This window comes from Physella acuta, unplaced genomic scaffold (assembly GCF_028476545.2).
Source record: "Physella acuta isolate Inbredline_101_S28 unplaced genomic scaffold, ASM2847654v3 ptg000661l, whole genome shotgun sequence".
NCBI lineage: Eukaryota > Metazoa > Mollusca > Gastropoda > Physidae > Physella > Physella acuta.
In genome coordinates this window covers 237,782-253,783 of record NW_026732180.1, presented here as the reverse complement: position 1 = coordinate 253,783, position 16,002 = coordinate 237,782, and the positions used below count along the sequence as shown (strand labels likewise).

Here is a 16,002-nt window from a genome sequence, read left to right as displayed (position 1 = left end):
GAGCGCCAAAACGGGTTGGAAAAAGTAATCGAAAGTTTGAGGGGGGGGATGCAAATTGAAAGTTTGTCCCAGGGCGCCGCAAAGGGTCGCTACACCTCTGGGTACAAGTATTGGTGCAGGTATAGGGTAAGAATGCGAATAGAAAAAATAAAATGGGATAGGGGAAAAGGTATTGAAAAGGATAGATTTAAGAGTGGTATAGTTATGGGTGTTGGTAAATTGCGAAATGGCGAGGGGGTAAATTTGTAAGAAGGGTGCGAAAACTGGCGGTCGCTCGACATTTTTGTCTCGCAACTTACCCCCACCTGCTATTTACTCTGGGTGGGGGTAAAATGCGAAGCTGTGTGCGAACATAAAACCGCACCCGATTTACCATGAACTTTCATGCAGACAAAAGCAGTGGTGTAGCTATGGGAGGGCGGGTGGCCCGGGAGCAGACCTTTGTTTCTTCCAGACTTTTTTCTCCGGGAATGCACTTGAAATTTTCGGGGAGGGGGGTGGGGGGGAGGGGCGGACATCAATTTCCGGGGTGGGGGGGGAGGGAGCGGACACTGCCAAAAGTATATATTTTCTATATAAATTCCATTTCGTTCCGAAGAGATGCCTGGAAGAAATTCTGGAGCAGACCCCAAGGGGGCGCCAAAAGGGAAAGAAAAATTAATTTAAAAGCTCGTTTTATTAAGCTGAAGTATCGAATTATACACAGCCAAAGTTACGAAAATAAACGACTACAAGGTTTTACACACTGATTTTACTGTTTTCTATATCAATTTTGAGGCACCGAAAGAGAAAATAGTTACTGGTAAGAAGGGTCGCAAACCTTTCCCACTAGGGGTGAGGGGCGTTTTTCACAGACTTGAATAACTATGAAATAGAAATGGGAGGGAGGAGGCGAAAATTTACATTCCACACCGGGCGCCGGAATAGGTAGCTACGCCTCTGGGCGAAAAACGTTTCGTTTGTATTGCTATAACTTTCGATTTTTCTGTCCTAGACATGCTGATTTTTCTCAACCTCTTTCTTTTGTGTCGACTTAAAATACCATCTTTTTCGAAGCCGCCCGAAATACCGCATTTAAAATTTGTTTCCATCGCTAGGCGTGCCGAAGATAGATCTATAATCTAGAATCTAGATAAACTTCTTTCTTTCGTGTGGAATACCAAAGCCGCCCGATATATCGCCTTCGAGCATCACCGCTGCCGCCACAAGCAGAAACTTGTATTGTAGCAAAGAAATACTAGATTTATTAATTATTATTATGGCCGCCAGCGATTTATTTTTTCATCTCATGGACCCGGTGTCGTCGCTAGGTGTCACTTGGTTAAAGATAGGAATGTATTAGCCTTACATTAACAAGGTTGGGGATCATGGTTATGTTTATGGTTATGCTTACTGTTCGAGTTAGTGTAATATATAGGCCTATTTTTTAACGCATCCAACATTTAAATGAAAAAATTAAATACTTCCAAAACCCGGGCAGCACCGGGTATCAGCTGCTAGTATTCATTATAAGTATTTATATTAATTTATAAGTTACATCCCTTAATGGAAATCGCCAATCAAATTCGAGTGAGCAATATGTATCGATTACCAATGCTAATTTAATTTAAATTTATTTTGAAAAATTTTGTTGATCAATATAATGAAGGTTTAAAAAAATTAAATTGATAAATTTAAAAGCAGATAGTTAAGTAAAATAATTCTTAAACAAATATACTGAACAAATTAACATTATCTATTAACAACTTTATGGATTCGGTTTTCAATCTCACGTTTGCCTGGTTCCGAGTAGCGATCTAAGCGTAGCGAGTACATTATCACTATCAGGCAAGTTGTGGCGCTGCTACACCTTTCAAATTTTTTAAAACCATGCTCTAATAATTCTAATTAAGATTATTTAGATTAAAGATTTAAAATCTCCGCAGCTGAAGTCTGTAGCTAAGGTTATTTTGTTATTAACATTATTTTATTAATATTAAAAGTATCACCCTTTCTCTAGTTATAAAATATAGCCTAGATTCTAGAATATTCTAGATTCTAGATTAATTTGATTTTATTAATTTAAAGATTCTGGGACTAGACCTAGATCTAGACTCTAGATCTACGGCCTACATATCTAGATCTACATGATTCTAGATCTAGAATAAATCTAGATTGGTATAGAATAGATAGACAGAATCTAGATCTAGTAAGTAATCTAATTAAGTCTAAGTGTAGTAAGTAGACTAGATCTAGTAGTAGTAAGTAGAATCTATGGTCATAGTCAGACAATCAAGATTGCTAGGCCCCTAGTTGTTGATTCTAAATCTTGATCATCTAGTTTCTTGTCACAAGAGACTTACATTCTGTGTGGTACCTCAACATACTAGTGCCCAACAACTTGACATAGGACTTGTGAATTACGAGCTTTCATGTGAATGATATGGTGAAAGCTATTTTTCAGTTGACTAGTATAAAATAGTATTCTGGTATTTTCAGGTGTAATTTGGTGACAGCTATGCCAGAGACTTGGGCATTTATTTACAGAGGGTTGGTGTTGTAAACAAGAACAGTTTGATCAAAATGGAGAGCAATACTGGTGGTAAATCAATTTAATCAATTATTTAAAGTTTTGTATGCAAGGAGAGTTTGAGGTGATCAATGTCATTGATTGAAGCATTGTCTTGGTTCTTTACTCTGGGCAAATTCATCCAGCATATACATCTTATCTGGGGTGTGGCATAAGATCTTTAGCTTTATTTACAGAATTAAGTTCTGAATGAAATTTTGTCTTAAACAATGTGTTGTTATATTGCTTTTGGCACACTTAAAGCATATGTTGAAGATAATTTAGTTTTGTTAATTTTTAATGGCCCAAATTTATATTGCTACTTATAAATACTGTCAGGAATGTAGGACATTTTTACCAAAAAAAATTATTTTTACAAATTAGGAATAAACTGTAAAATTTATTAACTACTATCATGGCAATATTAATAACAATCATTTTTATAATTTTTTACACATAAACACAAAAGTATATTTTGAGTATGGTTTCAAACTGTATTTTCTATGGGAACACAACTTAGACCTTCTTTTGAGTGTACCAAACACAGAAAAAAGTGCCGATATGTCCTATTCCCCATCATCTGATTTTGTCTAAGAAGACTAAAACAATTAAAAACTATATTTGTTTACCTTTAATTTGGTTCTAACTTTAATTATCAGAATTCATCAATAGCCTAGGAAATTTTTTTTTTTTTTAAGTTTTTTTTTTTAATGGCTATGATACTGATATGATAATTTTTAAGCTGTGTTATTGTGACACATTAGAACGTTCAACAATCAAATACATGGTGGGCTAAATAGCGGGCTTTGTGTTGGCTGTTGCCTCTGTCAAGTTATTATTTTCACTTATTTGTTTTTCAGGGTCAAATATATTTTTAATGATTAAATTTAATCTATTACAACAGGGTACCTAATTTTTTATCTGTTGACAAAGCTTATAGAATGTACATTATCTTCAGCTACCTTGTACTCAGCAAAATGAATAAATATACTGCATATGAAAAATGCATTGCAAACACTAAACATTCATTGTTGTAAGCTAATCAAAGGCATCGTAGAATTTTCTCATTAAAGTAATTACAATATTATACTATAATTTATAGCTTTGAAATGGCCGTTATACAATGTAAAAAACAAAAAGGAGGGCTGTTCTTTTCTTAAAGCCATCAATAACAATGCAACAGCATAAAAAAAAGTAGATCAAACGACAACTTAATCTTATCTCCTTGATTTGATTTTTGTTCTTTAATTGTAGTTTTTAATGTAGTTCACTTGTTATGTCTGATGTCATTAATTTGTCATGATATCAGTAATCACTGTGTCCACTGTATCAATTAGTCATCTCTGTGTCCACTGTATCAATTAGTCATCTCTGTGTCCACTGTATCAGTTAGTCATCTCTGTGTCCACTGTATCAATTAGTCATCACTGTGTTCACTGTATCAATTAGTCATCTCTGTGTCCACTGTATCAATTAGTCATCTCTGTGTCCACTGTAGCAGCAAGTCATTACTGTGTCCACTGTTTGAAGTAGCCACTAGAAACATGATAAAATAAACACTTCATGCAGTAAAGGACTTTATATTTCAACTTACTATTACATGAATATTGGCATCACAGTATTATATATTAAACTTACAATAAAGTTAATTATCAACAAAGTTCAATTTAATAATATTATTTTACAGATCTCTATCCGTGTCAATATTGCAAAGTGGCATTTTCAAATGTTTCCTTTTTGAAGGCACATTTGAAATTCAAACATGGAGGAGAAGAAATTGCCAATTGGACTTTAGGTCTCACTTCTAAGAATAGTGAACATTCTTTCCAACCATCAAGTTTTCATCAACATCTTACAATTTTTATGAAGAAAAAGGCTTACAAGTGTGACAGATGTAATAAATGTTTTACAAAGCTTAGCCAATTGAAGAAACACCTTAGTAATAGCATAGAAAAAAAGACTCATAAGGGTGACACAGAAATTGGCCATTTAAAAAAACAGCTAAAAAATAATACTGTTGAAAAGCCTTACAAGTGTGACATATGTGGAAAATATTTTATAAAGCTTTACCAAATAAAGAAACACATTAAAACTCATACAGGATTAAAGCCTTATACTTGTGAAACATGTGGCAACTGTTTTTTGCAGTTTTCAAGTTTACAGAGACACCTTCTAATTCATTCAGGAGAAAAGCCTCACAGGTGTGACACATGTGGTAAAAGCTTCTTACAGTTTTCAAATTTAAAGAGTCACCATAGATATCATACTGGAGAAAAACCTTTCAAATGTGGCACATGTGGTAAAGGTTTCACAGAATGTAGCAGTTTACTGAGACACCATAGAGTTCATACAGGAGAAAAGCCTTTCAAGTGTGTCAAATGTGGTAAATATTTTACAGAGTCATCAAACTTAACGAAACATTTAAGAATTCATGCTGGAATAAAAGCATACAAGTGTGATACGTGTGGTAAATGTTTCACAGCATTTTGGGATTTAAAGAAACATGTTAAAATTCATTCAGGAGAAAAGCCTTACAATTGTAACAAATGTGGTAAATGGTATAAGGATCATGACTACCTAAAGAAACATGTTAAAATACATTCAGATTATAAGCCTTACAAGTGTGACAACTGTGATAAAAGTTTTTCACAGCTTACTTACTTAAAGATGCACCTTAGAAATCAAAACTTAGAAAAGACTTTCAAGTGTGACAAATGTGGTAAATGTTTCACAACAAGTCATTGTTTAAAAAACCACCTTAGATTTCACGCAGGTGAATTACCTTACAAGTGTGACAAATGTGGTAAATCTTTTGTATTGAAGAGCACTCTACAGATCCACTCTACAATTCATACTAAACCTCATAAGTGTGACAAATGTGGCAAGCGCTTCATGGAGCTATTAAAGTTTCAGAAACACTGTGGAATTTATAGATGTGAAAAGCCATACAAGTGTGACAAATGTGGTAAATGTTTCACAACAAGTCATTATTTAAACAACCACATTAGAATTCACACAGATGAATTACCATACAAGTGTGACAAATGTGGTAAATCTTTTGCATTTAAGAGCAGTCTGCGGAACCACTTTATAATTCATGCTAAACGTCATGAGTGTGATAAATGTGGTAAATGTTTCATACAAAGTAAAAGTTTACAGAAACACCAAGCAATCCATACTGGTGAAAAGCCTTTCTTGTGTGAAAAGTGTGGTAAATGTTTTGCACTCCTGACCTATTTACAGAACCACTGTAAAATTCATTTAGGAGAAAAGCCTTACAACTGTAAGAAAGGTGATAAGTTTTTCACTCACATTAAATCTGTACAGGAACACCATAGAATCCATTCTGGTGAAAAGCCTTACATGTGTGACAAATGTGGTAAATGTTTTGTAAGGCTGACCAATTTACAGAACCACTGTAAAATTCATCTAGCAGAAAAGCCTTACATGTGTGATAAATGTGGAAAATGTTTTGCATTCTCCTACATTTTACAGTCACACAATAGAATTCATACAGGTGAAAAGCCTCACAAGTGTATCACTTGTGGTAAATGTTTCACACTAGAATCAGGTTTAAAGAAGCATCAAAGACTTCATACTGGAGAAAAACCTTACAAATGTGTCACTTGTGGCAAATGTTTCACACACCCCTCAGCTTTAAAGAGCCACCATAGAATTCATTCAGGAGAAAATCTTTACAAATGTGCCAATTGTGGTAAATGTTCCAATAATTTAGCAGGTTTACAAAAACACCTTAAAACACATACAGGAAAAAAAAAATACTTGTGCATCATATGTGGTAAATGTTTCTCAGACACTTCCACTTTACAGAACCACCAAAACATTTATAAAAGAGAAAAGCCTTACAGTTGTGACAAATGTGGTACTCGTTTTGCACTACAGAGTACTTTACAGAAACATCAACTCATACATGAGAAAAGCCTTACAAATTTACAAAACACCTTAGAATTCATACAGGAGAGAAACAAGTTTGACAAATGAGGTAAAGTTTTTCTGATCTCAAAAATGATTCTTGCGTGTCTTTTTGAGATAAACATCACCTGAAGTGTCCTTTGATGTGCCCTGTATAGTGAATGACCTTTCTTTGTGAAATATTGTTTAAGTTAAAGATTAATTATTGTTTTCTGTTTGACTGTTAGCATTTTTTTATTTAATTTCAAGGTTTTTCTTTGTTATTTTTTGGTTTAGTTTTGTTCAAGTTCAATGGAGAGAGTGTGTAGGTGCTTAGTACATTCTAGTAAATTAGTTTTAAACTAATATGCACTTAGTTAAAGTCAGCAAGGTAGAGCAATATTCAATTAAAATGGTAAATACAGGGCTAGTTGTAGACCTAGCTATTTGAGATAAATCCATGGTAAAATAAATGTGTGCCCAATTATATTTCTTACCATTATTACTTTTTCACAACAATTCCACTTTTTCTAAGTGCTTATGAAAATATAAAGCAAAATATAGCAGTATTGTAAACATTTTTAAAACTTTGACCTACCTAGGTGTAGCTAAATGTATATTTTAATTTAGCCTGTCTATAGCTACAGGACAAAATTTAGCAAACAATATATATGAAGTATTAAGGAAGCAATCAGATGAGCGGAATATTACATATATAGACTATTAGTTTTGTTGTCTCTAATAAAAATCTTTGCATACATTTTGTGTTCTGTTTGTTATTAATATCGTGAAGCTAAATAAATCTAATTAAATGTAACTAGTTTTAAGAATGATTATAAATTTTAAAATCTGAAAACTAAACTCATTTTACTTTCAGCACATTAATGGTCAAGGTTCGTAAATCCTTACAATGTTGCATTATATAACTAAAAGTATAGGGCCTAAGCAAAATCCTACACCCTGCTTGTTCAAGACTAGTGTCCACTTGTAAAGAAAGTAAAATAAAGTTCCCCTGGCAACCCACAGGGTAGGTGAAGTATAGTTCACCAGTTTCAGTGACCTCAGCATATGAAGGGATAATGTGGTCAGCACCGGGTGACACCAAGGCAAAAAATAGCAAAATATATAGAGAAAAACTTGAGGGGGGGGGGGTGGAAATTGAAAGTTTGTCCCCGGGAAGTGTCGCTACGCCTCTGGTGGGGGACACCCGACCTCGCTACGCCACTGGTCAGCGGTCGTCGTCGACAGCCCTGGGAAACACGCCAACCCCAGCAGATTGACACGCCAACATAGCAACCAGCTGAAACTTAAAGGAGCTCTTGATTAGGTCCTTAATTTTTTAAAATAACATTGTGCTGTAGTTGCGCCACATATGCATACATATATAATTTCATCAGCAAAGAGAAATACTATTAATTTAACTACAACCTTTTATATAATTAAAACAGAAAAGGAAAATAAAACACAACTTCTAACCCAAAATTGTGTCACCTTGCTGCAAGACAATTTTTAATTAATAGATTTTCTCCTAAAATAAAATTTTAAGTGACCTAAGAACAAACGTTTAGCTGGTGCGTAACCAATATGTACAGGATGAACATAAGTGCCTCAAATCGAATACGCGAAGATTTTTTTTATGCTTAGGTTTGCTTTGCTGAATTGATTTTTTTTTCTTCATGAAATGGATAAGCTTACTTGCGGCGACGAACAAGTGCTTGCATTCCAACGAGAAACTGCTAAAGTGGCTTACACCCCTTTTAAGTCACCGCCTGTACATAACCCCCGCCCCCAAATAACAGCAGTAGGACAATACCCCCCCCCCCCCAATCCTATCAATTACTTACCCGTCATCTAGAGAAAGAGATAGGGGTAGGGGGGGGGGTTAATAATGAGTAAGAAATAATATAGGTATGTGTAAGTACAGGAGCCGGTTCGGGTATAAGCAGAGGCGTAGCGATTGGGGGGGGGGGGGGCAGGGGGCCTATGTCCTAGGGTGCCGACCTTAGGGAGCGCCAAAAGGGAAAGAAAAATAGGGGTCGGCGTGGTCGAGTCGGTAAAGCTCATGGTTGCTAAACCGAAAAGTCTCGAATTCGAACCCTCGGGCAGAGGAGGCTCGTTAGCTGGGGACAGCCACTCCTCTAGGAGAGACAACTCCAAAATCAAACAACTGCTGTCTTGTAGTTTGTTCTTGGTTGGACAAAGACTATGGAAGCAAATCCAAAAAGAAAAGCATGCTGAAATCGGAGTCAATGGCCTCAATGGCGCATAACCAGTTGACACGTAACGCTTAATTGTGTTGGAGGCGTGATCGAGTCGGCAAAAAGCTCATGGTTGATAAATTCGAACAAAGTCTCGTGTTCAAACCCACTGGCAGATAAATCTCGATCCCCTTCAACATTAATAATTAAGAACGAAGAAGAAAAAGAAGAAGGAAAGAAAAATCAATTTAAAAGCTCGATTTAAGATGACGTAACGAATTATACATAGTCAAAGTTACGAAAATAAACGACTACAAGGTTTTACACACTGATTTAACAGGTTTTTTAAATGAATTTTGAGGCACTGAAATAGCAATTGTTAAAATTGTAGAATCTAAATAAACTTCTTTCTTTCGTGTGGAATACTAAAGCCGCCCGATATATCGCCTTCGAGCATCACCGCTGCCGCCACAAGCAGAACTTATTGTATGGTAGCAAAGAAATACTAGATTTTCTATATTATTAATATTATGGCCGCCAACGATTTATTTTTTTATCGCATGGGCCCGGTGTCGTCACTAGGTGTCACTCGGTTAAGGATAGGAATGTATTAGCCTTACATTAACAAGGTTGGGGGTCAAGTTTATGCTTACTGTTCGAGTTAGTGTTAATATATAATATTATAAATGCCTATTTTCTAACGCATCCAACATTTAATTTTTTAAAAATTATATATTTCTAAAACCCAGACTGCACCGGGTATCAGCTGCTACTATTCATTGTAAGTTACATCCCTTTAAAGGAAATCGCCAGTCAAATTTCGATTGAACAAAATGTATCGATTACCAAATGCTAATTTAATTTTAATTTATTATGAAAAATTTTGTAGATCAATAAAATGAAGGTTTAAAAAGAATTTTAATTGATAAATGTAAAAGCAGATAGTTAAGTAAAAGAATTCTTAAACAAATATACTGAACAAATTAACATTATCTATTAATAACTTTATGGATTCGGTTTTCAATCTCACGTTTGCCTGGTTCCGAGTAGCGATCTAAACGTAGCGAGTACATTATCAATCAGACAAGTTGTGGCGCTGCTACACCGTTCAAATTTTTAAAACTATGCTATAATAATTCTAAGTAAGATTAAACATTAGATCTAATAATCTCCGCAGCTGAAGTCTGTAGCTAACGTTATTTTGTTATTAACATTATTTTATTACTAATAATATCACCCTTTCTCTAGTTATAAAATCTAGATTCTAGATTAATTTGATTTGATTAAATATTTAAAAAGATTCTATTCTAGATCTATATTAGATCTAGAATCTAGAATTCTAGATCTATTCTAGATCTAAATCTAGAATATCTAGATCTAGATCAATCTAGAGTTTCTACTTCTAGGACTTTGAGACTAGATCTAGATCAGTAGATCTAGAATAGATCTACGACCTTCATGACTAGATATAGATTGATGTACATGAAATATTTAATAAATTAATATTAATGTAAAATATAAAAAATAATGTAATTTTATAAATTAGGTTAGTAGTGTTTGTTTATTAATATAATATTATTTTATAGAAAGATTCTAGAATAAATCTAGATTGGTATAGAATAGACAAAATCTAGAATTTCTATATCTAGTAATTTAAGTAATCTAGTTAAGCCTAGGTAGCTCACTAAGTAGACCTAGTAGTAAAATAGTAAGTTAAGTATAGTCAGACAATCAAGATTTCTTCTGGTCGATTCTAGTATCTAGTCTCTTGTGCTCTCAAACTCAAGATCTAAACTAGTTAGATGTATCTAGACGAAATTGAAATTAATTAATATAATAGTATAAATAATAAACAACTGTCTAGCAATATCAAACAAATGTGAATTTAAATACTAGATCTGTGAAAATACTTCACAATATAGATCTATATTTAAATATATATATATGTATGTATGTATATATACACAAATACACACACATTCTGTGTGGTACCAAAACACACTCGTGCCCAACAACTTGACATAAGACTTTTGAATTACGAGCTTTCATGTGAATGATATGGTGAAAGCTATTTTTCAGTTGACTAGTATAAAACAGTATTCTGATATTTTCAGGTGTAATTTGGTGACAGCTATGCCAGAGACTTGGGCATTTATTTACAGAGGGTTGGTGTTGTAAACAAGAACAGTTTGATCAAAATGGAGAGCAATGCTAGTGGTAAATCAATTTAATCAATTATTTAAAGATTTGTATGCAAGGAGAGTTTGAGGTGATCAATGTCATTGATTGAAGCATTGTCTTGGTTCTTTACTCTGGGCAAATTCATCCAGCATATACATCTTATCTGGGGTGTGGCATAAGATCTTTAGCTTTATTTACAGAATTAATTTCTGAATGAAATTTTGTCTTAAACAATGTGTTGTTATATTGCTTTTGGCACACTTAAAGCATATGTTGAAGATTATTTAGTTTTGTTAATTTTTAATGGCCCAAATTTATATTGCTACTTATAAATACTGTCAGGAATGTAGGACATTTTTACCAAAAAAAAATTTTTTTTACAAATTAGGAATAAACTGTAAAATTTATTAACTACTATCATGGCAATATTAATAACAATCATTTTTATAATTTTCACACATAAACACAAAAGTATATTTTGAGTATGGTTTTAAACTGTATTTTCTATGGGAACACAACTTAGACCTTCTTTTGAATGTACCAAACACAGAAAAAAGTGCCGATATGTCCTATTCCCCATCATCTGATTTTGTCTAAGAAGACTAAAACAATTAAAAACTATATTTGTTTACCTTTAATTTGGTTCTAACTTTAATTATCAGAATTCATCAATAGCCTAGGAAATTTTTTTTTTTTTTAAAGTTTTTTTTTTAATGGCTATGATACTGATATGATAATTTTTAAGCTGTGTTATTGTGACACATTAGAACGTTCAACAATCAAATACATGGTGGGCTAAATAGCGGGCTTTGTGTTGGCTGTTGCCTCTGTCAAGTTATTATTTTCACTTATTTGTTTTTCAGGGTCAAATATATTTTTAATGATTAAATTTAATCTATTACAACAGGGTACCTAATTTTTTATCTGTTGACAAAGCTTATAGAATGTACATTATCTTCAGCTACCTTGTACTCAGCAAAATGAATAAATATACTGCATATGAAAAATGCATTGCAAACACTAAACATTGTTGTAAGCTAATCAAAGGTATTGTAGAATTTTCTCATTAAAGTAATTACAATATTATAGCGTTGAAATGGCCGTTATACAATGTAAAAAACAAAAAGGAGGACTGTTCTTTTCTTAAAGCCATCAATAACAATGCAACAGCATAAAAAAAAGTAGATCAAACAACAACTTAATCTTATCTCCTTGATTTGATTTTTGTTCTTTAATTGTAGTTTTTATGTAGTTCACTTGTTATGTCTGATGTCATTAATGTGTCACAATATCAGTCATCACTGTGTCCACTGTATCAATTACTCATCTCTGTGTCCACTTTATCAATTGATTGGTCATCTCTGTGTCCACTGTATCAATTGGTCATCACTGTGTCCACTGTTTGAAGTAGCCACTAGAAACATGATAAAATAAACACTTCATGCAGTAAAGGACTTTATATTTCAACTTACTATTACATGAATATTGGCATCACAGTATTATATATTAAACTTACAATAAAGTTAATTATCAACAAAGTTCAATTTAATAATATTATTTTACAGATCTCTATCCATGTCAATATTGCAAAGTGGCATTTTCAAATGTTTCCTTTTTGAAGGCACATTTGAAATTCAAACATGGAGGAGAAGAAATAGCCAATTGGAGTCTAGGTCTCACTTCTAAGAATAGTGAACATTCTTTCCAATCATCAAGTTTTCATCAACATCTTACAATTTTTATGAAAAAAAAGGCTTACAAGTGTGACAGATGTAAGAAATGTTTTACAAAGCTTAGTCAATTGAAGAAACACCTTAGAAACAGCATAGAAAAAAAGACTCATAAGGGTGACACAGAAATTAGCCATTTAAAAAATAATACTGTTGAAAAGCCTTACAAGTGTGAAATATGTTGTAAATATTTTATGAAGCTATATCAAATAAAGAAACACATTGAAACTCATACAGGATTAAAGCCTTATACTTGTGACACATGTGGCAAATGTTTTTTGCAGTTTTCATGTTTACAGAGACACCTTCTAATTCATTCAGGAGAAAAGCCTCACAAGTGTGACACATGTGGTAAAAGCTTCTTTCAGTTGTCAAATTTAAAGAGTCACCATAGACATCATACTGGAGAAAAACCTTACAAATGTGGCACATGTGGTAAAGGTTTCACAGAATGTAGCAGTTTACTGAGACACCATAGAGTTCATACAGGAGAAAAGCCTTTCAAGTGTGACATATGTGGTAAATATTTTACAGATTCATCACACTTAACGAAACACTTAAGAATTCATACTGGAATAAAACCATACAAGTGTGATACATGTGGTAAATGTTTCACAGAATTTTGGGATTTAAAGAGACACCTTAAAATTCATACAGGAGAAAAGCCTTACAATTGTGACAAATGTGGTAAATGGTTTCAGAGTCGTGAATATTTAAAGAAACATGTTAAAATACATTCAGGTGATAAGCCTTACAAGTGTGACAACTGTGATAAAAGTTTTTCACAGCCTGCTTACTTAAAGATACACCTTAGAAATCAAAACTTAGGAAAGACTTACAAGTGTGACAAATGTGGTAAATGTTTCACAACAAGTCAATCTTTAAACAACCACCTTAGATTTCACACAGGTGAATTACCTTACAGTTGTGACAAATGTGGTAAATCTTTTGCATTGAAGAGCACTCTACAGATCCACTCTACAATTCATACTAAACCTCATAAGTGTGACAAATGTGGCAAATGCTTCATGGAGCTATTAAAGTTTCAGAAACACTGTGGAATTTATAGATGTGAAAAGCCATACAAGTGTGACAAATGTGGTAAATGTTTCACAACAAGTCAATTTTTAAACAACCACATTAGAATTCACACAGATGAATTACCGTACAGGTGTGACAAATGTGGTAAATCTTTTGCATTGAAGAGCAGTCTGCTGAACCACTTTATAATTCATGCTAAACGTCATAAGTGTGGTAAATGTGGTAAATGTTTCACACAAAGTAAAAGTTTACAGAAACACCAAGCAATCCATACTGGTGAAAAGCCTTTCATGTGTGAAAAATGTGGTAAATGTTTTATACTCCTGACCTATCTACAGAACCACTTTAAAATTCATTTAGGAGAAAATCCTTACAACTGTAAGAAAGGTGATAAGTTTTTCACTCACATTAAATCTGTACAGGAACACCATAGAATCCATTCTGGTGAAAAGCCTTACATGTGTGACAAATGTGGTAAATCTTTTGTAAGGCTGACCAATTTACAGAACCACTGTAAAATTCATCTAGCAGAAAAGCCTTACATGTGTGACAAATGTGGTAAATCTTTTGTAAGGCTGACCAATTTACAGAACCACTGTAAAATTCATATAGCAGAAAAGCCTTACATGTGTGATAAATGTGGAAAATGTTTTGCATTCTCCTACATTTTACAGTCACACAATAGAATTCATACAGGAGAAAAGCCTCACACATGAATCAGGTTTAAAGAAGCATCAAAGAATTCATACTGGAGAAAAACCTTACAAGTGTGTCAATTGCGATAAATGTTTTACACATGACTCAGGTTTAAAGAAGCATCAAAGAATATATGCAGGAGAAAAAACCTTACAAATGTGTCATTTGTGGTAAATGTTTCACACAGCTTACAGATCTAATTCATTCAGGAGCAAAAAACCTTACAAGTTTGACAAATGTGGTAGATGTTTCTAATTCATTCAGGAGCAAAAAACCTTACGTTTGACAAATGTGGTAGATGTTTCTCTCAGGCTTACTGTTTAGCGAGACATCATAGAATTCATACTAATGAAAACCTTACAATTATAGCAAATCATTTTGGGATCTTGGCTACTTAACAAAACACAATTTATACAGAACAAAAACCAGTGTGTTAAATAAGGTGAAAGCTTTCTGATCTTTCACATTTCTCCAACCAGCAAAGAGAGCCCACAACTGAAATTATCTGTGTGAGATAAGCATTACCTGAAGTGTCATCTGATGTGCCCTGTATAGTGAATGACCTTTTTTAATCTAGTTTCACTGTTCAAATTTTAATTCTTGTTATTTGTTTGACTTTTACTGTTAGCAATTAAATTTTTTTCTTAAAAATCATGCTTTTCTTTGTTCATTTATTCAGTTGAGTTAGTATGTAGGTGCTTAGTACTCTCTGGTCACTTCTAATACAAGTTTTTGTTAAATTGAAGGTGTTGTAACAAGTTGTATTTTAACTTTTTTAATGTCCAACTATTTGTTTAAAATCCCAGTAAGAACTGCAACAGATGTAGACTGCATATACAATTCTACTACTTCAGTAGTTGGATATTTCCTTGTATAACTATAACGTTCATTAAGTCAATGGTTGTCTATTTACTATACAATTTTTAAAAAAAAATTTTTTTTTAAATAATGATCAATAATTTGCCACTCTTTGAAATAGTACAATGGTAGAATGTTCGTCTGCTAAGCTGAAAGTCTTTAGTTTGGGTCCAAGATTAATGGTAACGTTTGTCTGCTAAGGGAGGTCATGTATAAGTGACGTCACGCTTTTTTGGGACGATTTTTTACCTCCTCTTCCCCCCCCCCCCCCCCCCTTGTCACAAAAAGGACTTAGTTATATTGTCTCTAATAGAAATCTTAGCATTGGTTTTGTATTCTGTTAGTTACCAATATCATGAAGCTAAATAAATTAAATTTAAATATAACTAGTTTTATAGAAATCATATAATAAAACTCTAGGCAGGGACGTGAACTAAGGACTTACAGCTTAAGGGGCGTGCATAAATGACATCACACTCGTAGGGGGATGGGGGTTCGTAATTTTGTGATGGTGGGCGGGGTTCAAATGGCATTGTAAAAAAACAATGTTAGTATTGTTAGAAAACGAGGTTTTTTTAGCCGTTATTTCACGTTTTAGAAAACTTTAAATTAAGTGTAATATGAGTCGATAAAAATACTCTATGTTGACTGAGTTCAGATAAGCTTCTGGAAAAATATCGATGTTTTAAGAAAAAATTGCAATTTTGAGTGGGGTTGTAGGTTGAGGTACGACGTTATTTTAGGTGAGGGTCTGGCTTTTTTACTGATCGGATAGCGATTCAAGAATCCGTGATATTTATTTCTCTTTAATACAGTGATCAAGGCAAGGTGTAAGGCT

General features: G+C 33.5%; 1 protein-coding gene across 1 annotated transcript; it reads left to right on the top strand.

The window, feature by feature from the left end:
* Window positions 1-132: 132 nt before the first annotated feature.
* On the top strand, window positions 133-14,565 carry LOC131948832 (zinc finger protein 729). Its single transcript, XM_059310527.1, has 5 exons — window positions 133-237; window positions 4,292-6,537; window positions 10,773-10,823; window positions 11,747-11,886; window positions 12,405-14,565. The coding sequence occupies exons 1-5, from the start codon at window positions 133-135 to the stop codon at window positions 14,324-14,326; spliced, it is 4,464 nt and encodes a 1,487-aa protein (XP_059166510.1). The 3' UTR covers window positions 14,327-14,565.
* Window positions 14,566-16,002: the final 1,437 nt, after the last annotated feature.